The sequence below is a fragment of the Corvus kubaryi genome, unplaced genomic scaffold, assembly GCF_017639235.1.
Source record: "Corvus kubaryi isolate FWS band 111438036 unplaced genomic scaffold, C.kubaryi_AGA036_p1.0 37397, whole genome shotgun sequence".
NCBI lineage: Eukaryota > Metazoa > Chordata > Aves > Passeriformes > Corvidae > Corvus > Corvus kubaryi.
The window spans coordinates 12,073,615-12,099,011 of record NW_024581136.1 but is presented as its reverse complement, the minus strand read 5'-3'; the positions used below and the strand labels follow the sequence as shown (position 1 = coordinate 12,099,011).

The following is a 25,397-nucleotide window of genomic DNA, read 5'->3' as shown; positions in this document are numbered from 1 at the left end:
GACCAGCAGATGAAATGTGGTCGAGGGCCTCCACCTGCCATGGGCACAAGTAGGTTGATGTCAGTCCTGGGAGAAGCACCCTGTGGACAGGAGTCAGGCGATGCAGAAGTGCCCATCAGGTGGTGCAGACCACAGGCTACTCCAGCATTTGGTATCCCACAAGAGCATGGGATGCATGGCTTGGCTGAGGTCTCAAGTTGCAGGAGTGACCATTCAGCCAGGAGTCACCAGACACCTGCCCTGCTGCTGGCAGGGGTCTGGTAGCCAGAATGTGGAGGAGGACAGTCACGATACTCTGGCTTCCATGGCTCCTGGCAGCTCCTCTGGAGCTGGGAGGCCTTTGCCACCCACATCAGCAAAGATCATGTCCCTTCTAGATGGCCTCAGCACCTTTCACACCTCCCTGTTGTTGGAAGACCCTGATCTTGGCTGGAGCTCAGTGGAAACCAAGAGCATGGTTTCTGCTGGGGGTTTGCCAGGGGCAGCTCAAGCACCAACCCTGTCCCACTCTGCACCCACAGGATCCACATCCGTGTGCACAGGTTCACCAGGGCTCTCCAAAAAGCTCCAGCAGTGTTTCTGAGTTGCACAGGCAGGTGTGTGGCACAGTGGGGGCAGACCCTCCAAAGAGCCTGGAGGGGGCCTCGAGATGACAAGCTCCCTGCAGAAGCTTGCTTCCTTCCAGCTCTGCAAAGGGGCAACGAGCTCCTCTGCAAACCTGCCCCTGAAGTGGCTGTCGGTGTTTCTGAGAGAGGCCTCTGTTTGCAGAACTGCTGAACTTCCCCCCCCGAGCCTCCCAGCAGCGGGAGGGAACCTGGAGCCTCTAGCTGCCCCCCGCCTGGCTCCCCACAGCAGCACCCAGGAGGGCGAGGTGAGCTCCTGCCCCACCCAAACCCACGCTCAGAGCCCTTGGCATGTGCACACACACGGGCACCCACACACTGAAGAATGCACACAAAGGTACACCAGGCTTATATACATGGATGCAGGTTTTCTGATGCTTCTCATTGGCTGGCTCAAGAGCAAAGTCCCAGCTTTGTCTGGAGCAATAAAGGCTTCCAGGCCAGGCTAGTAGTAAAAGTAGTAAACTTTAAGGGGAAAGGCTTTTCTGACTGTTTCCGCAGTGGCAGTTGCCGCTGTTGCCTGACAAAGGCTTTTCCTCTGTTCACTTTATGCACATTTGGTGCTCATTAAGTGTGTGGGGCTGCAGCTCCAAGCGCATGGGGCAGCTCTGCTCCCAAGCACTACAGACTGACCCACCCCCACCTTGCACTACTGCTCCCATCCAGACTCCCCTGCCTGGCAGCCAACTGGGATGTGGGAGACTTTCCCCAAAGTGCTATGGCTTTGGTTTCATTCCCACATGCTCCCCAGGAGTGGCAAGTCCGTGGAATCATATTTTGACTCCACACCTGCCCACGTTTCCCAGCAATGCCCCTTACTCTGTGCATGTGAGCAAGAAATAAATGACCACAGAAACAGAGAGGGTTTCAGGGAGATTGGGAGCAGCCTGTCCCTCTTGGAGAAGTTGGTTGCACCATTTGGACTGTCTTCTGAAGAGGTCGCAGGGGCATTATGGTTGCCCTCAAATGTTCTGGGTCAAAGGAACAAATAATGGTCCTAACTTTGGCTTTCAGGCTCTACCACAGCCTCACACCATGGAGCACCCAAAGACAAGGAGAGCTTGAACTCACCTCTGTAAAGGTATCAAAAGTCCATCCTTTTGAAGGTCAAGGGCTTGCATCCATTTCAAAGATTCAACAATCATTTCCAGAACAGCCTCGAGGGCAAAGCATTCACCCTCATCAGCCCCTGCGGCCTCCTGCTCAGAGATGCTGGTATGGGGAGCATAGGACATGCTTGGCATGGGCTGCTGGAGATAAATGTGGCAAAACTGTATGCTCACTGCTGTCTCCTCAGAGCAAAAGTCCTCTTGCCCAGGGTACTGTGTTGCTGGGGCAGCCAGAAATGGTGGTGGGAAAGGGAGGACATGCCTGAGATGTGGCCATGTCCGGAAGGGCAAGATGGAGTCTGCCAGCTGGACCAAAGCTTTGTGAGGGATGCATCAAGGTAATAACAGAAGGTGAGATTTTGCCACCCCTAAAACACCCATCCGTTACTGGGATGCCCACTATCATCAAGCAGGAGGGAGAACCACCTTCAGTGTACAGTTCGTCCTCCCACCTTTCACCCATCCCATTGGGTTAGCGACCTTCCACCAAGTAACAAGGAAAAGGAGGTGCTCTGTGTCCAGAGGCACCTCTCAGTTAATAAGATATCTCAAGACAACCTCTTGGGTCGCTTCTGAGAGGACTATGCTGGCATAGCTGCCATAAGGCACCAGAACAGCACTGATCTAATGGGACTTCCCTCAAGCACCATGATCAGCCTCAGGCTGGGGGTGAGGATTTTGATTGGGAACAAGTTCCCCAAGTTGTGACCTCCAAGGAAGGCCCTGTTTGGTCTTTTGGGTTGGTGACAGTTCCAGACACGTGCCAAAGATTTATGTATCAGAGAGGCTCCCAGGCCTTTAGTGACTCTGGGCTGGGGTTAGCCACACTTTGGCTCTCTGCCCTTCACTGCTTTACACTGCATAACAAGGGATCCCTTGAAGGCAGAGAGGAGGGCAGGCTGGATGAGCTGTCTCCCCAGCCTTGATTTCAGGGAGCCAATTTGCTCACCTCCAGCTCTTGGTGAAGCAGGTGGAGGTGCAGTGCATTTGGGAGGATCAGACCAGAAAAAATGGCCACCCCTCCCATGTGGCTTCCTTTACACCACAAGCCATTGTATTTTGCCCACTTACTGCTACAATGGATGCCAAAGCAAACACCTCTTCCGAGAGGGAACCAAGTCTTGATCTGAAGATAAACCCATAGACTCTCTCATTAGCTGGTTGGTTCTGGTGATTAATCATGCTTCTTGTGGAGGAAGCCTGATCATTTCTCATGTGGGTTTACCCTGGCTTTGGAATTTGGCCTTTGGTTTGTTGCCTGTATTAAAGCATTTAGCATTGAAATGGTGGTAATTAGGCTCCTGAGAGAGTTTTAATTTAAAAACCTTTAACTCCTAGTTAAGGATTTTGTCAGCATAGAGAAAAGGGTCATAGGACCTCAGATGAAGACGATGGTGGACAGTTTTGTTAATGGAGCAATAAAATGATAAATCTCTCAATGTGTAAAGGTGCTAGATTAAAATGGGTGTAGAAGGAGCAATAAGGATATTTTAGCATTGCCTATTCTCCTAAGATGTTAACAAAGTCAGGCTGTATGAACACCAACTTCCTTAAGACACTTGTGAGATCAAGCACCAATAACAGTACGCTAAGTGGCTCTAATGCTTCGACTAATGCGGAACTGATATGAGTGTTAAGTTAGCCAGCAGAGCTAGGTATGCCAGGTATGTGCTGTGGGATACCTGCTTGGAGTATGTTGAGATGAATATGTACGTTTGGATTGCTGTAGGGGATTGAAGGGCGTGTCTGAGGGTTTTGTTTCCCAGGGTGAGGTCTCTGACACCTGTGGTGGATCCTTCCTCTGCCAAGCCAGAGAGATTGGGAACATGATGAGAAAAGGCTGGAGGTTTAACTTTGTTAGAACGCGCCCCTCATGTCATCAGCAGGCTGAGGAGTTTTTCTTGTTGGTTTCTCTGTAAATGTTCGGTGTTGTCTACAACTGAAATTAGATTTCCCGTGGCCTTAGGAAAGCACTCATACACCTCTTAATCTCTGTTTCATTTAGATAACCAGACCAGGCATGTGTGCTCTCGTTCTCTCCCATGCTCGGGCTTCCTTGCAGTGATTCTTTTCTGCCTCTTCTCCCATGTTTCATCTCGATTAAAAACAAAACAAGACAAAACAAAACAAAACTGAATTGAACTGAGAATCATAGGCAGGACTTGCATCAGCCATGTCATTACTCTCCATTTAAATATGCAAAACCTGTGCTACTCCTTGTACTCCCGTATCACAGTGGGAGCTCTGGTTGAGTTGTTTGCTCTGACCATTTCCATCCTCCCACTCAGTAACTGAAGTCCACAATTTGCTCCTTCCTCCTTCCATTTGATTTGCTAAGATATTTTGTTTGAATAGGTTGAGTTCACCAAAGTAACAAACCAGTGAGCAGGACTGTGATGTCCTTATCTCATTACCCGTCCTTCCGCCATGCGCCAGCATTATCAGCCGTGAGAAGGGTTCAGGAGCATCCACCTTTCTGGGGGGAAGATTCCCACGTATCAACAGAGGTCATCTATTCCTGAGGCTCACCTGCAGCTAACTCCTGTAGGAAATATTTTATCCTATTGTATCTCAGTGTTCTCAGGCAAAATGTTCACAATAACAATGTTGTGGTCATGCAGTGACCTTCACGCACCAAACCCAAACATCATTGCCACAAAAAACGGGCAATTCATTATTTCTACTTTGTTAGCTCCATGTTGGTTAATGCTCAGATTCTCTTCCACTCTTTTGCATGATGCCAGGTTAACAGGTCTGATTTATCCAGTGATCTCATTTGCCTTTTTTAGAAATTCTGGTAAAACATTAGCATTTCTCTGATCTTCTTGCAAATAAGGATTAGTAGGGCAGGACACCTCTGCCAGCTCTCAAAGGACTCTTCTGGGCTTGTGAGTTTACTCCTGTATGTGCTCTAATATCTGTCGAAGATTCCAGTGGTCTGTATGGTATCTCATCTGATACAAGTATATCCCCTCCTGGAATTACTTACTGAGCACAAAAGCTTTTAGACTGTCAGTTTTACCATCTCCATGATGTTAGGTGGAGACTGTATCAATGCTGTCACTTATTTTCTTCTCCATCTACCTGCACTTCTCTTGTTGTCCTCCCTCCTGCCCAGTATAGGTTTATTTACTTGCTTTTTTTTAGCATTTGTAATCAATATCTTGAGTTTCTATTTTATTGACTGATTTTTTGTGTCCTCCTTCCCTTCCAGTTGTCATCTGTAGCTCTTTGGTTTCCAATTTGCCACTGAATCACAATGGGCTTGTAGCCAAACCCATTTCCTCTCTGTTTGCACCGTGACCTGCCACCTATGAAAAACTCTTTCTGAAGAGCTCACAATATTTTCTCACATTTTTCCTAAATTATTCCTCCCAATCTGAATTCCTCTTCTACTTTCATCTTTGGAAAAATTAACCCTATGGATCAGCACATTTAAATGAGACAGAACAGCTTTTTTTTTCCCAGAACAAGCAGAATCAGGTCAACCAATCAGGACAACCACTGCCTTTCAGCCCAGCAATTAATTCATCTGTATCTGTCATAACGAGGTCCAAAGTCATGTTATTTTGTGTCCTGTGTGATTCCTTTCATGTGAGATTATTACCTACAGTTTCAGCAACCTTCATCCTTTGTTTTTTTAACTAGTGGATGTGCCAGATCTTCAGAATGGTCTTCACCCTGGTGTAATTTCTCTGAACAATCCAGTAGGTTGTTCACCATTCTGCTATGTGTTAGCATCAACAAAGACTTATCAGACGACTTCAAAATTCCACCTGGCCTCACAACTACATCCTTTCCTCCAGGAGAAACCACAGCATGTCCTATAGCTCCTGGGCTATTTAAGTATCTCTGTTTAGTTTTTAACTCTCAGCCCCAGACTTTAATTCTCCTTCTGAAATCTTTCTTCTCCAAGTGCCTGTGACACCATTTGTCTGAGTGCCTAGAGGGTCTCAAATCCATGAGGTCCCCGGGGTGTCTCAGTGCTGGACCAGACACCCTGGGCACCTTATGGCACAGGGAGCATGAAGTGTGTGTGGTGTTTAACACCCACCTGGCCAGACTGTGGGACAAGAAAAGGGTCAAGAAAAAGGTGTTATTTCCAGGAGAAATCACTCAGCTGGCAAAGGATGTGTGGGAACCTCACAACCCTGCAGCCAAGAGGCCAAGGTGATGGGCTCTCCCCTGGAGCTACAGGCAATCAGCTGGGGGGATAAAGACTAGGGAGAGGAAAAGCCCAGAGTATCTCCTGGCAGCTCAGGGAGACCAGGGGAGCACAGAGGAGCAGAGCAGCATCCTCCACTCTTCCCTTGTGTGCAGGCAGGTGGGAAGCCCTTGTGACTTAGATCCCAGCCTGGCTACACTTGGTGTGCCTTGGCTTGTCAGGAAATGCTGGCAGCCCAGGGCTGAGGGTTGTCTTCTGCAAACAGAGATGGTAGTTCGGGGCTCCAGAGCCTACATATGGGATACTCTGCTTGTCCTTCTTTGGGATCCTTCTGCTTTGGGGTCAAACAGCCCTCCCTGCCCCCTCCAGTGTGTCCCCAAGGACTTTTGCAAAGTTTCCAGTACAGAAAAATTTTCTGCCAGCAGTAGTGCAAGGAAAAATGCAAAAGATCTTTTCTGTGTCCCAGCCCTGGGAGAGGGACAGGAGGATGAAGGGGATCACAGAGCTGAGAGGGCTCTCATTTGGAGGGGACACACAACCTGCATTCAAGTGTGCCACTCTCTTTCTGTGACACCAGCCCTTGTCCTCCAGCTCTGCCTTCTGCAAAGTGGCTTTTCCCATGGTGTCCTCTGTCACCCCAGTGCTGTCCCCAGGAGACCTTTCTCACTCCTGAGCAATGCTGGTAACTCCTGTCCTTCAGGCTGCCAGCCAAAGGCTTGCCAGGCTGCCTGGGCACACCAGCTGGCAGGGGAGGGTGGCTTAGCATGAAGCTTTCTCTCTCCCTGCCCTGTGCACTTCTTTGCTGGGGAAGGTGAGAAACACAATGCAGAGCCAGCAAAGCCAGGCTGGAAACAACTGCATCCATAGAAGCTGGCAGCCAGGTGTACCAGCTGCCCCCGGGCAGCCCTGCATGGGCACCAGGCTGTGGCATTAGAGGAGAGATCAAGCTGCTGGTAATCAGCTCAGGGCTCAGACCATTGGGATCAGGACAGAGGCTGGGGGCACAGGGCCAGCTCCTCATCTGCTTGTTTTGGTTCCTTCCCCAGTGTCTCCTTCCCGTAGGCAGCAGGGATCGATGGCATCAGAAAGCACCAGGAGCAGCTCTGAGGGACTGCCGGAGGGTACCATGCCATGACACCAATCCATCTCACTACAATCTGCAGCTAATTCTTAATCTGGCGACGAGCTTTGGGGACTTCCCAGCTGACACACTCTACAATTGCAGGAGCATCTGAATTACAGCACTGATCATTCCTCTGCATGAACGCAGCCTCGGTCCCTGCAGCAGAAGGAGGTGGTTTATAGCCTAGATCCTATGTCACCAGCTTCCCCTAAATCCACCTCCTTTGTGTATCCCAGCTTCCCAGAGAGGTTCAGCTGTAGGCAGTTATTTTTATGGTCTATTTCTTGGTCCTTTGCTCATGCAATGAAAATGAGCAACTCGGAAGCCAGATGGGACAGGTATTCCCGGGTAGGAGCAACTGCTCTCTTTTAGGAACAAAAAGAAAAACAAAACAGAAAATCATGTTCGCTTTTAATTTTTCTTACTCCGGACTGAGCAAGAAGGGAAGAGAGGTAAAGAAGGACAGCCCAGAGGTCTGTCTCCACCACTACCCCATGGTAGCCTGCCTGGATGTCTCTCAGATGTGCAGGGAGCAGTGCAGGAGCAGGAACCACAGGATGGACCATGGTCCTCTCACCTCTGACCACTGTCAGCACAGAGATGTCTGAGCTTTTGTATCTAACAGACTTCCATGGATTTTTCTTCCTGCAGTGGGGAGTCCTTCAGGGAGTCCTTGAGTGACCTACACCGCCCATTTCGCTTCTCCACCTTCAGTCTTCATTTGCTGCCCCAATGGCTTTTCTGTTGGAGGCAGCAGGAACTGTCACCCTTCCTCACCTTTTCCCCGACACTTGGGATAGTAGTTTAACCTCTATCATCTCCCCTTGGTGTCTCTTCATCCATGTGGACATCACAGCTGTTCCCTCCACAGAACATCCTTGAAGCGCCACTCTGAGCCTCCTCCAGCTCTGGAAGGTCCTTAGGAAATATGAAGGCTGGAGTGGCAGGGGCAGGACCTGCCAAGGGCAGGAATGCCAGCTGCAAACTACCTTGTCCTTCATGGGGCAGGGATGCAGGGAAGCAAGGATGCAAGCTGCCAGCCACCTCACTCTTCACGGGGCAGGGATGCAAGGATGCAGGGAAGCAGAGAAGCAGGGATGCAGGGAAGCAGAGATGCAGGGAAGCAGGGAAGCAGGGATGCAAACCGCCTCACCCTTGGTGGAGCAGTGGCAGGGCTCCTGTTTCGGGAGGCAGTGAGGTTTTCTCTGAGCTTTGGGAACCGGCTCCCCTGTCCCCTGTGTCCCCCTGTGCCCCCCTGTGTCCCCCCTCCCGCCCCGTGCCGCCGCTCGCAAGCGTGGAGCGGGGCGCCCTCTGCCGCGAGAGAGCGGCACTGCCGGGAGCGGGCGGGCGGGGAGGGGGCGAGGCGGCCACCCCGAGCCTCTCGCCCCGCTTCCGGCAGCCCCGCTACGACAGCAGGGTCGGCAGCAAGGCAGAATCCCCCCTTCCCTCTGCTTGGAAAGTCTGGATCCCACTTCTCATGCTCACGCCCAGCCCCCCATTCCCAACCGAGGATGCTGTGACAAGCCCCCCAACTACTGTCCTCCTCCATGTAGGGTGCAGCACCCTGCTGTGGAGCAGGAGCTTTCCCTCCAGGGGAAGGAGGAGAAACGTGTTTGTGCTCCCCAGCTTTTCCTCAAAGGCTCTTTTCAAGCAGTGGCTCCCAAGTGAGAGGTGCTTTGCGGCATGTCTGGGCTCGTGGGTTTGGCTGCTGAGGACTTTTCCAAGTGCTTTTTGTCTTTGTGGCTCCTTCCCTTGCACCCCGCTGCCTCCTGACTCTCCTGCAGTCCCTGTCTCATTCTGGTCCTTTCTCAGAGGAAGTCGTGCCTCCTTCCAAGCATTTCCAAGCCGCTTTATGCACCCTGTTTTGGCAAACTGGCTCCAGCAAAGCTGGCAGCAGTGAGCTGAGCCATCACAGCATCCAGCTAGCTGCTCTCTGCTGCCGGAGGGCCCTGCATGTCCCTTGTGTGTCCCTGGTCCCTTTTTTGAACCCAAACGTGGCCGTGGATTTGTACCAGGCCCCAAGCTGCAAACTCGGGCTTGGAGAAACATCCCCTGCGGCTGCCTCCACTTCCCCAGGGGAACGTCTGGCAGAGCCCGACACCAGCCATGGGCTGATTTATGCCGCCGCCTGAAATAAAGCGTTGCCCGTCCTGCTCTTCACACTGGGTGAGCCCAGCCCGTTCAAAAACCAGTTTCAGGACGAAACTTCTGTGATCCCTTGGTGTGAACCAGGCCTAGGCAGACAGGTACGGGGGAATGCTGCACCCCTGGGCAGGGCATGCGGGGGGGTGTTCACAGCATGGGCACAGCATGGATGGGGGCAGCTGTGGGGGCAGATGCCCTGATTCTGCAAGGGACCATGGCCAGGGGCTCCCTGTGGCTGGCTTAGAAGAAGGGGAGTGAAGGGGTTTTTAGTAAGTCCTCACCATCTGGGCAGATCTGGGGTCACCACTCTCGGGGTGCAGCACCCCAGGGCACCTGGTGGGAAGTGGCACAGGGCAGCACCTCCCCTGTTCATGCCACACACTGGGTGCTTGGAGCACGGACCCATCTGCCCCAAATCACAGACGGGACTTGTGTGTCTGTCCCCTTTGTGCTCACAGCCCCAAAGTGATGTCCACTGCCCCCGCCTCCCCCCCAACCCCCCCCAGCAATCTCTTGCCCTTTCCCCCATCCCCCAACCCAGCTTCAAAATGCCCTTTGGGGAAGGAGGCAGTGGTCTTTGTGTCCCTTTAAGATGCGGCGATGCTTTGCCAACGCCAGCTGCTCCCCAGCCACACACGGTCCCCTACAATGCCCTTTTCATGCGCAGCGGCCGTCTGAGCAGTGAAATGCCCCTTCAGAGCCACGCCGTGCCCGTGCCAGCTGTGACTCTCGCAATGCGGGTGCTCTCTCAGCATGGCACAGCGTCCTTGCCAGCTCCGGCGTGAGCGATGCCAGCGAATGCCCCTGGACCGCGGGAGCTCTCCCTCGGTGCAAACACGGCAAAAGTCACTGGGCAGCGCAGCTGTCCTGGTCCTCCCGGCATCCCCAGGGATGCGGGTGCTGGTCTCTTTTCCCCGGCACTGAATGCCCGTTTCTACTCCAGGTCACCCAGCAGCGCTGCAGTCATAAATCCTGGCCACCTGCCCTCAAGGGCCAGCACAAATGCTGCCTCGTTAGGTTTAGCTAATAAAGCAATAACAACAAGAGAAAAAAGAGAGCTAATCCCTGAGTGCTGGCGCTGGGCTTTGAGGCGCCATATTGCACCAGGGAGAAGCGGCAAGGCAGCCGGGCTGGGCAGGCTGCGAGCCGGGCAGCGGGGAGCCCACAGCCATATGGAACCGACCTTGGATCTGCTGGGAATTACAGCAGTGATATTTCCAGGGAGAAAGCCGGTGTCCCAGGCCTGGCTGGTTTATTTGCAGCCTCCAGAGAGGCAAGGCAGCGCATCCCCGGATGCAGGGGAGGGGAAGAAATGGGTTCAGGGAGAGAAGCAGCACCACAGAGGATGCTTGTGGGGCTGGATGGGTGGCTGTGAGCCCGCTCCACCTCATGGGCCTGCTGCTGTGGGCAGAAGGGTGTAAAACCCGGAACCAGGCATCTCTAAGGGCCCCTCTCAAAATGTAGAGTGTGGCTGTCCTCAGTGCCTCACAACCTCCTTTTTCCCCATTAGAACCCCTCCCTAGCCCAAATGCCAAAGCACTTCCAGCCTGACACACCCCAGCCCAGCGTCTCTTCCCAGCCACAGTCCCTCCGCAGTGTGGTGGCATCATGCCAAGTGCCACAGCGAGTGGATTGTCCCATGGAACACGCAACTGCCTTGCTTCCCAAGGGAATCCTGCAGTGGTGGGGAGCAGGTCCCACGGGTGATGCTGCTGTCACACCACTGTGCCTCACCGCCCTGACCTGGACAGCTGGGCTGAAGTCCATGTGAATGTTGCACCCCACTGGAACAGGACCAAGTTCTCAGAGGAACCCCAGCTGGCCAGGAATGGGTTTTCCAGGTGCATTGGTTGCTTGGACATTTTGGGAGGAAGGTCCCTTCCTTAGTATCCTCTCCAAAGTCTTCCAGATGCGGTCAGCCCTGGGACTGCATCCATCCAGGCTGGGACTCCTACACTGAATGACACCCGACGTGAAGCCACGTCCTCATTGTGTGCCTCTGCCTTCCTCTCTGTCACCATTACCTCACCCTGGGGAAGTATGATGGGGCCCACATCCCTTGCTGCTCAGTGCTGTGCTCATGTCCAGGCTGGGAAGCGGAACATCCTTAACTTGCTGGTCAAGGTGGAGTCACATATGTTTGTGACAAGGACTGGGGTGTCCCAGCAAAGAGAAGATGCTCTGCCCTTAGAGAGAGCAATCCTGGATAGAAACACTCCCTGGTATGATGTGACAGTGGGTGCTGAGACTCACTGGCCAGTCTTTGGTGCCACGAGCACCGGTGGATGTGGGCATGAAAAGCAAAAGGAGGTATGTTGCGACTGCCTAGCAGGGTATTTGATGAGCTGGAGCTGAGGGCTCTTCATCTCTCACAGGCATATTTCCCAAGGAGAAGTGCGTGCTCACCACTTTCTCCTGAGCTGCAGCCCAGGTTGGTTATGAATAATGTATCAGATAACAGGCGATCGATGCAGCTCACCCGGACAGACTCCTCTCCTCCAGCCTTCCCCCAGCGCCTCTCTCATTCTGCACGGCTGGACCTGCGCCCCTTGTCACTCATTTGCTGGTGGCATCATGCACGGACAGTTGGGACTCAGCCCAGCGGATGAGTGGAGTCAGAGGCGCCAGCAGTGACAGCCAAGCACAGGACCAGTTCCGTGGATCATTTCATATCACATTTCCAGGGAAAAAATTTGGCAGGTACAGGATCTTCCACCCTACCAGGGGTTTCCCTGCGAGGCAGAGCTCAGCAGCAGCTATCGGTAACTCTCCCCTCCACAGCAGCAGGGATGAGAGTTTCATATCCAGTGACCTCAGCTGGAGGGAATATGGACCTGGGGATGCACAACCAGTTTAGGAGAAAGAGAAGGCAGAGTCAGCCCATGAGGAGCTGCATGTGCTTTGTGGATGGGAGAGCAGTTTCTTGCCACTGCCAGGCCATTTGCCATGGGGACGAATGAGTGATTTTTATTGCATGCACTCCTTGGATGCTCTGTCACTTGCCAGAGCTCCCCAGTTGAGTGGAAATGGGGCACAACCCTTCTTGAAAGCCCCTTGCCTTGAGAGGACGCCATGGAAGCCTAATGGAATTTGAAGCTAAGGGAGCTGAGCCAGGAGCAGGAGTAAGGGCTGAGACAACCTTGAGCAAAGGGGGATTGGCAGAGGCGGATGCAGATAAGGAACGGCTGCTCTTGGGGGTGTGTCTGAGCACACACACAGCCACTTGCCTGGGGTTTGCAAATCCAGACTGATTTATCCTGCCTCCAGGACGTTGGCCAAATAATGTCTTGGCAGGAATTTCTTGGTAAGATGTAGAGACAGCTCTGGCCTTGGCAAGGCCAACATTGAACCTTTCAGAGAGACCAGGACCAAGAAAGTCTCTGATCACTTAGACTTCCAGTGGGGTGTGGGTACCAGGGCTCCAAGCACCCTTCTCTCCTGCAGCAGCCCGTTTGTGGGGCTCCTGCAGCACCTCTTGGGTAGCTCCCAGCCAGCGAGGAGAGCAGCTGGATGCTCCCAAGCCTTAGACTGCTGCACTTTATCTGGTTCCCATTGCATTTCCAGGTTGCTTTGGGGCAGTGTCACCTCTGATTATCACCCACACAGCCTGCACTGAATTGCAGACTCACCTGGATGCAGTCAGATTCCCCATCCCCTTTTATCTTCTCCAGGTCAGCATCTGGCTCAGCATCTCAAATTCTCTGTTCCTGGAATGTTTTGGGATCACACCATTACCAGCAGGGCCAAGACCTGATCTCTTGGCGACACTGGAGATTAGCTCCAAGGCCTCGAATTGGCAACAGAAAGGGAAGGAGAGGCTGCTCGGAACTGTTTCCAACTGGGCCAGGCACACAGTCGGCAGAGGATGTAATCCCTCCCCAGGGATGCCACTGTGATCACAGAACAGTTATGAATGGACAAACCTCACAAGCTCCAGGGGTGAGAGCCAGTTCTTGGGACATCACGGCCACATAAGCTGACCATGCCAGTGACAAGGGACCACAGAGCCAAGTTTGGGCAGCCACACTGACCTGTCACTCCTGAGCACTTCCTGTGTAATAAATGTTGCATGAGGACATTCCTCCATCCAGATGTCCAATGACGATCCTATAACCCCACTGATTCAGAGCCAGGATCAAAACCCATTGCCTCACTCCTTCCCAGGGACTCTCCTGCCTCATCCCATCATGCCTGCACAATTTAACCCACTGCCTGCTCTTCCCAGCTGATGCTGCTTTGCTCCATCTTTCTTTGGCTCCCTCTCTCTCCTTCTGTCTCGGGGGAAAGTAGTTCCCAAGGTGCTCAGAGCAGCGAGGCCAGAAAACCAGGGCACTTCTCCAGCTCACCTAATTGTTGGTTACTGTCCCTCTCCCTCGGTGCCTAATTAAGTGGAGCAGGAGGAAAGCCCAGGAGGAGCTGCTGAAGGCACAGGAACACGTGTGCACATTACAGAGAGGCTGGTGTGTGGCCTCATCCACACTGCTTCAAAAACAACAGGAGGAGAGCGATGCCAGGGAACAAGCAGGAGCAGTGACTGGACCTTGTGTCCAGACTGGGATGCACACCTGCAATGTGACAAATGCTTCACACATGCTTGTTGCTAAGTGATCTGCAAGACAGCTGTCAGGCTAAGAGCAGAGAAGAGAGCTTATCCCAGAGGGGCTGCACTAGGGATGGGCAGGACCAGGGCTTGTGGCCAGGCTCCCTCCTGGGCTCCAGCTCTTGCTTATCTCCCACCCCAAACTTCAAACCAACCCCTTCCTATTGAATTTTTGTCATGGCTTCTTGAACCCAGTCCCAGGAGTGCATGGGACATGAAAGACCATCTTGAAGCTGATTTCCTGGCTGCCTCAGCCTTGTAATCCCTCAGAACAGTGGGTGGAGTTGGTGGAGTCCAAGGTCTGACTGAAAATCCCTGATCAGACCTGACTCTTTCTCCCATTGTTTAGGGAGGATTTCAGAAGAGCTATTTCAGCTTTGAATCCCTGCTTCAAATTTATTGCAAGCCAGGGCTGCCGGAACAAGCACCTGGCTGCAGTGTGTTGAAGAGGAGGAATCTCACTCCATCAGTGCAACATCTGCGAAGCTGCGGTCCCTGGGAAGGCATCGCTGCAGGCAGAGGAAGAGCTGAGCTGGTACTACAGAGAAGCCTGTCTCAAACATGATGCCAGCCCCAGCTCCTTGCTGCATCACTGCATTCCCATGGTCCAACAGCTCTGGTTTAGTTCCCTCTCTCAGCTGAGGACAAGCAGCCAGACTGCCGGATTCACCCGTGGTGTCCCAGTGGAGGCGGGGCACGTGCGTGTATGGCACTGCGTGCAGGCAGAGCCTCGCCCGACACATGCCCAAGCCCATGAGAGCAGCAAAGGCAGGATCCCGAGCACTGGTAGCACGTGGTGCTGGGATGCTGGAGCTATGCCTGCCTCATGCTTTGCTGCAGCCTTTGGCTCTCTTCCTGCCGCCTGCCAGTGCATTTCTCCCAATGACAAATAGTCCCTCAATGCCACCAAGGATCGTGATGCTGTTACACTTCTCGCTGAAAGAAGAAATAAGGGCTGGGGTGGGGTCAGGCATTTCTGGCTCCACATCTCCCTCCCGCAGCCAGCCGGGCCCCGCAGGGCTGCTCTGATGGGCGGTGAAGCAAACTCGCCAGGACCCTGTTTAATAAAAAAGGGGGCTTCAGAGGAAAACTGGAACAAACACTAGTGGGAGCGTTTACTTTGCCAGGATGCTCCAGCCAGCTCCAGGCAAAAAGTTTGAGCAGCCAAACTTCCCCTGCTCAATATTTGTGTTTGTTTTATCCCCGTTGCCTGGGGATAAAAGAGATTCCAAGAGAGAAAAGGCAGCTGGATTTGGTGGCATATGTCTCCTTCAGGATCCAGCCCATTTTGGGCCATGCATGGATAAGGAGAACTTAATGTGCACAGCCTGAGCTGAGCAGCGACTTCCAACAGCTTTGGGAAGGTTTAAGCAGTAAGGTGAGCCATGGGGGTGGACAGGGCATCCCAAAGCAACGTGCCATCCTTCCCTGCCTGAATCCCTACCCAAGCAGAGCCCAGAACCCTTCAAACACCCAGTACCCACCATGAGTTGTCCCACTTGTGCCAGTGCTGGCAGCCTGGAGACCTGTGTAGCCACGAGGAGTTCTCAGATGCACTTCTGAGCAGGTCTGGTTCCACACATGGGCACTGTGATAGGGCTGCGTGGGTTTAAATACACGGTGATCTCGTTAAAGTCTGGGTTTTAACGAGTCGTGAGCACAATGCTGTGTCATCATTAGCACTGTCTGTCGAGGAGCCCCGAGCACTGCTAACCTAGACTGTTCAGCTCTAGTGTTAATTCCAAAGCCAGCCTGATCACAGTCCCTCTATGGTTTTACCTATCTGCAAAGGAACAGCAGAAATCCAGAGTCAGGTCAGGTTCCCTCTAAGAAAAGAAAAGATAAATCAAAGAAACCAAGCCTGGATGCAGCCTGTGTGTGATGTAGCCTTATTTTTTTCTATATACCCACTGATCTTCAAGGTGGACTCACCACAACTGGGTCTGCCCCTCTGTCAACAGCCTCAGGAGCCAGCTTGCCCTTGGTGTGGGTCACTCACAGTGTGCGGATGAGCCCTTTGGAAACCAGTACAGGGGTTGGAGGGCAAGAGCAGTGCTGAGGCCTCCTGGATCCTGGCTTTGAACTAGAACTTTTTTTTGGTAGGTGAGCAGTCTTGACACAGGTGCCAGACCGACTTCCGTGCCTCAGTTTCCCCTCCCCCCCTGCCAGATGATACCAGCTGCCCAGGCAGAGTCAGTTGATTCCAATAGAAGATGTGTAGGGAGGGGAAGAGGCCACAGCATCCAACTCCATATCCATTGGTATTGTCAGGGAAAATTCTTCCTGAGGACATGAGACAGCAGCCACACAGCACGGCATTGAGAGTGGAGTCACCGAGTTAATTTGGCTTTCCAATTAACAACAAGGGAGGTCATTACTGAACTGCTCATGGCTCTCTGTCCTGACACGTTGTTGCCCAGGGCCTGGAGCTTGGCAGTGGAGCAAAGAGGATGGGCTGGGGGCCCTGGTGAGGCATTTGCCCCCTGCCCTGTGAACAAAGCCCAGTGCAAGCAGAAATTCACAGCAAACGAGGGGATTTGGATTGGTGTTCCCAGAGGCACTCGCTCTCCTGCCTGTGCCAGGACCCCTCACTTCCCCACTGAGTCCTCCCCTTCATGCAGCCATCCCCAGAGCATCCATCCTCTCTGAGCAGGGCCTTGGAGCTGCCCTGCCCTGCATGTATACCTGCACAACTCCCAGCTGCATATGGACACTGCTTGCTGTCCTACCTCTGTAGCTTTGCTCCTGACAGAAGGTGTACCCAGGACCGAGGGGTGATGCTTCACATGCAAACCCCAGAAATTATTAAAAGAAAACTGGTCAGGAACGCTTCGGACTCAAGACTGGGACAACAAAGTGCCACGGTTGAAGCATGATGAGGCTGGAAATTTTTCCCATCAGGGTGGGATTTAGCAAAGTTTTCCTCTCTGTAGCTGGGTCAATCACATGCCCAGAGCCTGTGAAGGCAAGATAACCCTAACATGCAGCTACTGAAAAAGGTGTGACACACCACTATAGAGCATCCCTGGCCTATAGAGCAGGACACCAGGGCTGTCCTGCCACCCTAAACACTCCATCAGAGCCACTGAGTCCCAGAAGTTCCCCCTCCTGCCAGTGCCCTTTACAGCAGCTCTGGTGGGGCTGGAAACACCTTCCAACGGGTGGGACAGGGTGAAGAGAGGCGTTCTCTCATCCATCACCCCGTGGAGTGCACCCAGCCGCAGCTCTCTCCGCCGTGCCAGGGCTGGTGTCGACAAGGGCAGGTTCTCCGCTGGCCTCGGGGTCTGGCAGCACGCGGGGCCCCTGCCTGTCTGCAGCCCCAAGCGGGACGGCGACGGGGACGGGGATGGGGGCCAGCATCCCGGACAAAAGAGCTGGATTATTCGGTACAAGCATACCCCCTGCCGACGAGCTGGAAAAACACAGCTCCCCGGACAACATACCCTCCCCCCGAAAACAAACCCCAACCAAACCCAAACCAGCTGCAACCACGGGATAGAACCGGGGGGGCCGGGGCAGCCCCGAGGCCAAGGCCGGCGGCTGGAGAGGGGCCGGGCACCGGCAATGGGTTGGAGCCGGGAGTCGCCCACAACACGAGTGAAACACCCGCCCACCCCGTCTCGCCAGGCCCGGAATTAACAAGTTTTTTCCACAGGAGGTTTGCGGTTTCCAGCCTTTCCCGCCCGGCCCCTCCGCGCAGCACCCGGGACCCCTCTGAGCCCCCCCAGCCCCACCGACGGGAGGGGCCGGCGGGGCCGTGCCCGGGGCATCCCCGGGGCTGTTTTTTCCGATATTTGCGGCTGGATTGCACTTTCCCCTCCAGTGTTTGCTTTTCTTTTCTTCCTTCTTTTTTTTTGTTTAATTCTGCTCCCCCCGCGGCGCGGCTCCCCCCGCAGCGCTGCCCGCCCCGCCAATCCGGGCCCTCCGGGGATGGGGGCTCCGGCAGCGGCTTTAAAAGCGGAGCCCTTTGTGCGTCGGAGCCCGGCGGAGCCTCGCACCGGCAGCCGCCGGGGCCGTACCGGGATGTGCCGTACCGGGATGTACCGTGCCGTGCCACCGGCAGCCGCCGCCGCCGGCGGGAGGAGCCCCGGACCACGCTGCACCGGCAGCCCCGGGACCCGAGCATCCCCCTCCGCAGGTATTTCATCCTCTCCTCCTGCACCCCAATAAACGTGTGTCAGCCCCGCTTGCCCCGCTCGCCGTTTTGCCGGGTCTGGGCTGGTCGGCTTTTATTTTTTTTTTCACTTTTTTTTTTTTTTCTATACCGCCTTCCTTCTTCCCTCCCTCGCATCTGCTGGTTTGGGATGGTGGGGCTGAAGGTGTTGTGCTGGTGGCACTAGAGCAGGCTGAGGTGACAGGGCTGCTGGAGCCGGGGTGCTGCCCGCTGGTGGATAAGCCGGGGCTCGTTGGGGACAGCTCGGTGTCACCGCTGCTGAGGGTGGGGTGAGCACAGAGCGGCTCCGTGGAGTCTGTTATTGTACGGTCTCTCGAGGGGTGGGATCAGCACTACGGGCTGCTGCTGCCACGCACTGGCTGCTCTATGGGCATCTCCAGACTCTCTTCCCGGTGCTTACGGGCAGACCTCTCCCAAACCCTTTGAAATTTGGCCCTAAACAGTCCTACAGCTCAGCTACCAGCTTTAGGGGGACTGGCCTGGGATGTCCCTGCAGCTGCCCTGTTACCAAGTAGTACCACAAGCAGTGGCCCCAGGCAGCAGCTGCAGCCCTGCTCTGTCCCCAGCCAGCCCTGCTGCGGTGGGACCTGCCTGCATCCCTCCAGCCCCCAGCTCAGCCCTGCCCCACTTCTGCATTTCGGGCAAAGCTCTGCTGCAGTCCCAAAGCTGTGCCGTGACCTTGGAAGCAGAAAGGTTCCCTCCTGGGCTGAGCAGTGACGGTTGGAGCCGGCCAACAGCACCACAGGCACTGGATCTGGGCTGTCATTTTCCCTCCTTGTTCCTGACTCCCTGGCCCCTGGGCTGGGCTGGGAGGGGATACACTGGTGGCTCAGCCTGGAGCTGGGAGACGGGAGAGGGCTCAGGTATGTGGTGGTTAGCTATCCCACCTGGGCGTGCTCTTTGCTCCCGGTGGGTTCGCAGCAGTGCTGGGGAAGCATCAGGCGTGACTGGGAAGCACGAGGAGCCTCGACCTTTGCACCGTGGGAAGTCACCCAGCGAACCGTTGGTGAACTTGGATGCCAGCGTGGCGCTTCTGTGCCAAAGCCACCAGCCTTGCGTGAGCAGAATATGGAAGAGACATCGGTCACAGCCACCCACGGAGACACCGTTCCTCACCCCTGTTGTTAGAGGGCTGCAACTGCCCCGACTGCAGCCTGGAGCATGACTGAGCAGCCGCGCAGCGCAAGGCACTCCGGCTGGGCTTGCAGTCCCCGCGGCACTTGCGATGGGGACGAGCCCTGGCTGCGGACCAAGGGCGGGCGCTCGCCAGCCCCCACGTGCAGGGAGGGAGCCGTTGGTGCAGTTGTTTGCATGAGCAAGAGCGAGAGCTGGGGCTGACCGCAGGAACTCGCGGCTGCCGCAGGGGGCCTGGCTGCTACAGGGGTCCCCTTGGCCCCAGGGAACAGCTGAGGGGCTGTTATGCAAATTTAGAGGAGACAGGAAGCCAGGCGGAGGGCAGAGAAGTCTGAATTTCTCCTCTCTCCTCTGAGTCACCAGGGCTGACTTCCCTGGCTGTGGTAGTGCGTGATGAGAGCCTTGGCCGGCATCCTTCCAGCATGGCATTGCTCTGGCACCTGGGCACCGGCTGGTCCTTGTCCCCGTGTGTGGGCAGGGCTGGGCACTGAGTGTCCCTCTGCTCCCAGGCTTGCCCCCCAGGAACGGCACAGCCTCGTGGTCTCCACACTGGCTCTGCAACCTCTGGCACCACAGCCAGCACCTACAGCTGTTCTGGGAAGGGGGTGGGAGCAGTATGCGGTGGTGACTGGGGCGGGATGGTGGTGGGACAGAGTATGTGCAGTTTTGGGAAAGGACCAGTTCTGGCTGTTCTCAGCTCAATCTCTGTTCTCAGGGTTCTTCCATGTACGGCTTCATAACAGCCTCCAGGGACAGAGGGACTGCTACAGGGCCTGGATGGAGGGGACTCCCCTTTGCCCTGGAAAAGTGGCACTGTGGCTGCAAGCATGAAATGTCTAAGAATGTGGCCCTGGTATGGTCTCCTGAAAGTCATCCTGGTGTCTTCCTCTTGGCACATGCCTGGAGTATGGGGGGTTAGCAGTGGGTTTGGGGACACTGCCATCCCCCAGGAGGCCAGGGGCTGGTTGCCTCTGCTCTATCCCAGGAGAGTCCTCTTGCACAGTGTCCTTTGTCACAGCCCTCTCGGCAGCAGCAGGGAATGATGTCCTTCCCTGCCCAGGTGTGCCAGAGAAACACCACAGCCCCGCACATCCCCAGGTACCATCACAGAAGCACTGAGACGCTCTGCCCTGCTCTTTGCACCCTGGTGACCCAAGTGATGGGCACGGGCAGTGGCTGTCCCCTGGGAATCAGGTGCTATGGACCCTGTGATTTCACATGCCAGTGGCCAGGCTGGAGACAGCAGCCTCCTGTCAGGTACAAAAGGCCTTGCCTGCTACAAAGGAGGAACGTATATGTGTGGGCAAGAGAGGCCAGCACCTGTGGCAGAGCACACCCAGGCTTCTGCCATTTCCTCGCTCCACAGGAGGGACACGATGGCCCCGCTCTCAGTGACAGCCACCACCAAGCACAGCAGTGTAGCCAGCTTGGTAGCATCCCTCCTTCCTGCAGACCAAGCCACAGGTGAGTGGGATGTCACTTGCCTAACACAGAGGAGCAGAGCCCAGTCCTCAGAGCAGCCTCTGCTATGGTGGAAGGGGAAAAGCCTGGCCAGAGCCTGGCCTGGCATGGGGAAGAAAATTAGTCATAGCAGCTGAAGGTCCCCATCACTACACACTCTGCCTCAGTGCCTGCTGCAAGTGCCCCGGCAGGCAGATTTCCTCTGGCACAAGCGAAGCACCAGGGAGTAAATGCCCTTTGTGCCAGGAAGATCAGAATCCCAGCAGGATGGGATGTGCACAGCCCCCAGGTTGTTCTCTGCAGGAAAAATGCCCCGTAATGATCCTGAAAGCACCTTTGGGTGACAGAGGCCAGGTGCCCATGACACAGACTGGCAAAATGTTGCTCCAGTGGGACACGGTGATTGGTTTTGCTCCTCCAGTACGGTGCACAGGCTGATCCCCTGTGCTGCTCTCTGGGCTCTGGCTCCTGCTGCCACCATTTGTCCCTGTGCCCTCCTTCCCAGCTGCCTTCCCGCACTGTGGGGAGGCAGAGCACAGCTGAAAATACACCTACTGCATCGCCCCTTCCTGCCTGTTTGCTTCCTCCCCTCCTGGCTTTGCCTTTCAGCGTGGCTTCCTAAGGAAACAAAGGTCACACCGTCACGCTTTGCCTATATATACACACACAGACATGCACACAAACACACACACACGTGTTTGTGTGGCTGGCGCCCTTCTAATAAACTTTGACTACATTTCCATCCCTGTGGACAGAGAGGCAGCAACCTGCAAACATGCTGAGGTCAACGGGGCTGGCAAAAAATGTGCAGCTGGGGGAGGGAGAGAGAGGACTTCCCTTCCTCTAGCACAGAGGCAGGCTGCTCCACAGCTCAACTCCTTATTAGACAGCGGAAAAGCCACACGTGGCGTACCCAGCACAGCCCACCTGCAGGAAGGGCTTTGATCTGGGTTCACACCTGAGCTGTGCTGCTGTGGGAGCTCCCTGGGGACCCACAGCAGGACTGCCAGCCCCCTCACCTGGGATGAGCCCTGACAGACTCATTCCACAGCTGCGGGGCTCTGAGTGCTGTGCCTATGCCACAGGCTGGCCACTGAACTCCTGTCAGCTACAGCCTGTACTCCACACACCCCAGAGGAGCCAAATCCCACCAACCCAGAGGCAGCAAGCTGCCATCAAATGTGCTCATCCCACAGCTCCCCCACTCTATTTTCCCTCCAAAAAAGCCACAACTGCCCAAAACCCCCTGCAGAATCCACCCGTCAGTATTCAGGTTGAGAACACAGGGGTTGCAGTGACTTATCCGACACAGTTTTCCAGAAACATCCCCTCTGGCCTTGGTGTTATCGCTGTGTTTCCATGCTCTCTCAGCAGTGGGGTGCCTGGGGGGATGGGGGCTCCAGCCTGTACTGGAGACCTTGGGGCAGCACTGGAGCTGCCCACGGGCTGGGGACAATGAGTGGGCTGTCCACAATGAGTGGACAAAGAGTGTCCTGTGGGACACTCTTCCTTCACTTTGTTCAGTCTAAAATGTAGTTTAATTATTAAAATACACTTTGGGAAGAGCTTTAGGTTGAACAGGCCAAGGACAAAACCCTCCCAGACTCTATGGCAATGATGAGTCTGGGGGCTCAAAGCACCTTCACTGTTTGGTGAAGGTGTGACTTCTGGACACGGCTTGGGACAAGTGTCCCTTTCTGTCCCCAGGATGGAGGCAGTGCTCTGGAGGGGCACAGAGGCACTCGATGGGGGTCAAGCTCCCCTTCCTGGGATGTGACTCCTCTGGGGCTGTGCCCCCCACTCCTGGGCAAGCAAGGGCTGCCAGGCACAGGGAGATGGCTCCCCCAAACACGCCTCTCCACAGTGCAGGCAGGTGCCACACTGCTCTGCAGCACGGCTGACATGCGTGCTGCCCACAGCAGCCACCCAGCACGAGCCAGCCATCCCTCCGCCCTTCCCTACTGTCACTCGGGCTCCAAAGGGGGTTTTATTGCATCCTGTTTTGCAACGGCAGTGGCAGCAGCAGCGGGGACGGGCCCGCAGCAGGGCTCTGGCAGGTCATGTCCCAGGCTGAGCCGGGGTGGGGGGTGGGTGCAGCTCTGCCCACTCCCAGCTTTGGCCGCTGGCCGTTAACGCTGGGTTTTTATGCTCCGTATCACCAGGACGTGGTTTATTTCCAGGAAGGAAGCCAGGCAAAAGCAGGCTATTAAAATGCTCCGGTGGCCTTTGCAACGGGAAGCCCTCGGGCTTTGCCAAGCAGATGCCTCAGATTAGGATAGGGGGATGCAAGGAATGGCCTTTGAGTGCCACAAGGCTGCCCCAGTGCTCCACATTGCCTCCCTCCCCACTCACCTACCCTGCGGGGGTCCCCTGGGCTGAGCAGGGGCGAGCTCGGTGGCCCCCCTGTTGCATGGAGGAGGCAGGAGGGGCAGATTGAGTTATCTCCTGTGCCGGGGGCCGAGGGCGGGCGCTGCGCTGGCACCCAGCCCGGCGGCAATTACTCCAGCGGCATCGTGCGCAGCGATGATGCCACGCTGCAGGAATGGCGGGGCGGCTTGCCTCTGCTCCTGGGGCTCCCGCGAGCCGCCAGGCTGGGACTGGGCTCATTCAGCCGTGCCCTGTGTCCGGTTCTCCCAGCTCTCGTGGGGGGTCCCAAATCTTTTGGTGAGCTTCCCTCCCTCACAGAACAGGGTGCTGGCTTGGGCTCCCAAAGCTGGGGTGTTCACACTTTTCCCTCCATGCACGGTCACCTGCTCCATATCTCTCTCCAGCTTTGGCTCTGGGTCAGGGTTTGCTGTTGCTCTGCTTCACAGAAGGGTCCTCAAGCCCCAGCACTTGTCTAGCACTCAGGGCTGACCCCCTCCAATAGTATTTCTCTCCTTGCAGACCCATTAGCTCTGCTGCCTGTGTCTGCTGACCATCCCATGCGATTTCCACATAGGCACAGCTACCCGCTACCCAGCCCGCTCCTGCTGCAGCACCCAGGGAGCTCCCACTGCCCTCGGGTGACATTTTTGGGGGCCTGACGGGTATTAATCCCTGCTTAACAGGTCACTGGGTGAACGGGCCAGCTGGTACTTGAGGGGTGGAAGGGAATGAGGGTAGTGAAGAGGGAGCTGCTCCTGGGAAGATCCAAACCAGGGGTAGAGATGCACAGAAAGGTAAACCCTGTGTTGCAGCAGGTGGATGCACAAGAGAGCAGCTGGAGAGGGGGCAAGGTGACCCTGGTCCCCAGGGCCACCACTCGACCATGTGCTGGGGGATGTGGCTCTCCTCTCCTCTGTTCCCAGGTGCTGCTGCAGGAGGCTGGCACGCAGCATCCGCCCAGACACATCCCGGCGGCGCAGGGCATGGGCAGGCCAGCGGGTTCATTGCAATGCTGAACTCCTTCGCAGGGAGGGGATGGAGAAAGGAACTGAATATTTAATGCTGACAAAGTGCCTTGATGCTGGTGGCTGGAAGGCACCAGGGAGGGACGGGAGCCGTGATCAGGGTACTGCTCACCGCGAGCAGCTCGTGCAGGGCAGGGTGGCACCAGCGCACCCGCCATGTTCTCTGCCCTGGTGTTTTGTCCCCTCAGCTGATGAAGGCAGATTATGTGTTGACAGCCCTGCTTGGCACTCAGCAAGAGCACCATGGAGTAGAGGAGAGGGGCACAACAGGGGCTGGGCACTCATGCACACAAAAGCGGGGCTGTGGGGCTAAGGATGGCACCAGGCACTGGTCTCAGACAGTTTGCAGGTGAGCTGTGCCCTGCACTGCTGCTTGGTTTGGTTTCTCCTTGGAAGGATACGGGGTGGGGGGCAATACAAGCCCTATGCAAGGGGAGATGTTTTGGTTGCACCCAGCTTAAAGAATGAGTGGTGCCCAAAGCCAAGGTCAGCTGGGAAGGACAGACAGGAAGTGCCAGGACAAGATAAACCTGAAAGGGGGAGACAGAATGAAAACCAGGTGGAATAGGAGGGAAGGAGCCAGAAACGCCACGTGCAACAGAGCTTCAGAGGACAGGACGAGGCCCTTGCATGGGGCCATGGCAAGGAGGGCTGGGCAGGGCCAGGGAGCAGCATCCATTTGCTTCCTGTGTTCCCAGCCATACGTAACTTCCAGTGCCACCGTTCCCTCCATTTCCCCTGCCTGGGGTGCCTGGGGCCGTACCCATGGGCAGAGGGGGCAGGACAGGGCAGCGGGGACCCCAGGCTCTCCTCCCAGCCCTGATGTTGGTTTCAGTGTGATCAGTGACTGCGGGCATGGTTGGGACTGAACTGTTGGGGAGAGGAACAGGAGGAAGAGCAGAACCACTCTACCTGTGGACCCCACTGCCAGTGCCCATGGGGGGTCCGGTCCAGCCTGCCCATGGGCCAGGGCTGTGCCCCTGCCATGCACTGCAGTCCCCTGTGGTTGCCCCCTGACTCACCCCTCTGCCCACACGCTGAGGGAAGAAACGGGAGACACAACCTGGAGCTACGACGTGTGTGCCAGATGCATGTGCCCCCACATGCACACTCACACGCCCGAGCCACACACACTGTCACGTCCACCCCCCCATGCTGATGTGCACACATGTGTACACTCGTGCACACTCGCACACGCTCTTGCTGTCACACCCCCACAGCCTGGCACACTCACAGCCATGCCAGCACAGCCGGTGCCACATGTGCAGAGACGCACCTGCACTGTCACACCTGAGCACATGGCCACCTGTGCCAGCTGTCGTATCATCACACACCCACACGCACATCACACGTGCCGTGTGCTCTCCTGTGCGCCCCATCACATGTGCACAGACTGTCACACCAGAGCCCCACTCATGTGCACACACGGTCACACCTGCACACACGGGTGCACACACAGCCCCTCTCCGAG

At 55.5% G+C, this 25,397-nt stretch overlaps 2 protein-coding genes across 2 annotated transcripts in view; both read left to right on the top strand.

Moving 5' to 3' along the window:
• The first annotated feature begins 649 nt into the window (after nt 1-649).
• LOC121671141 (vegetative cell wall protein gp1-like) lies at nt 650-21,276 on the top strand. The gene is made up of 3 exons (XM_042042386.1): nt 650-871; nt 17,083-17,903; nt 18,861-21,276. Exons 1-3 carry the CDS (start codon nt 650-652, stop codon nt 19,102-19,104), a joined length of 1,287 nt encoding a protein of 428 aa, XP_041898320.1. The 3' UTR covers nt 19,105-21,276.
• The window catches only part of LOC121671140 (collagen alpha-1(I) chain-like), a 17,488-nt gene continuing 12,540 nt past the window's right edge, over nt 20,450-25,397 (top strand). The window contains exon 1 of the mRNA XM_042042385.1: nt 20,450-20,537. Coding sequence (XP_041898319.1) covers nt 20,450-20,537 — 88 coding nt within the window. The remainder of the gene's footprint in view (nt 20,538-25,397) is intronic.

Coding starts and splice junctions, on each gene's coding strand:
- LOC121671141 (XM_042042386.1), top strand. CDS start 650: ATGACAAGCTCCCTGCAGAAGCTTGCTTCCTTCCAGCTCTGCAAAGGG. Junction 872..17,082: donor GCAGCACCCAGGAGGGCGAG/GTGAGCTCCTGC, acceptor GCCTGTCTGCAG/CCCCAAGCGGGACGGCGACG. Junction 17,904..18,860: donor CCGAGCATCCCCCTCCGCAG/GTATTTCATCCT, acceptor GTGGGTTCGCAG/CAGTGCTGGGGAAGCATCAG.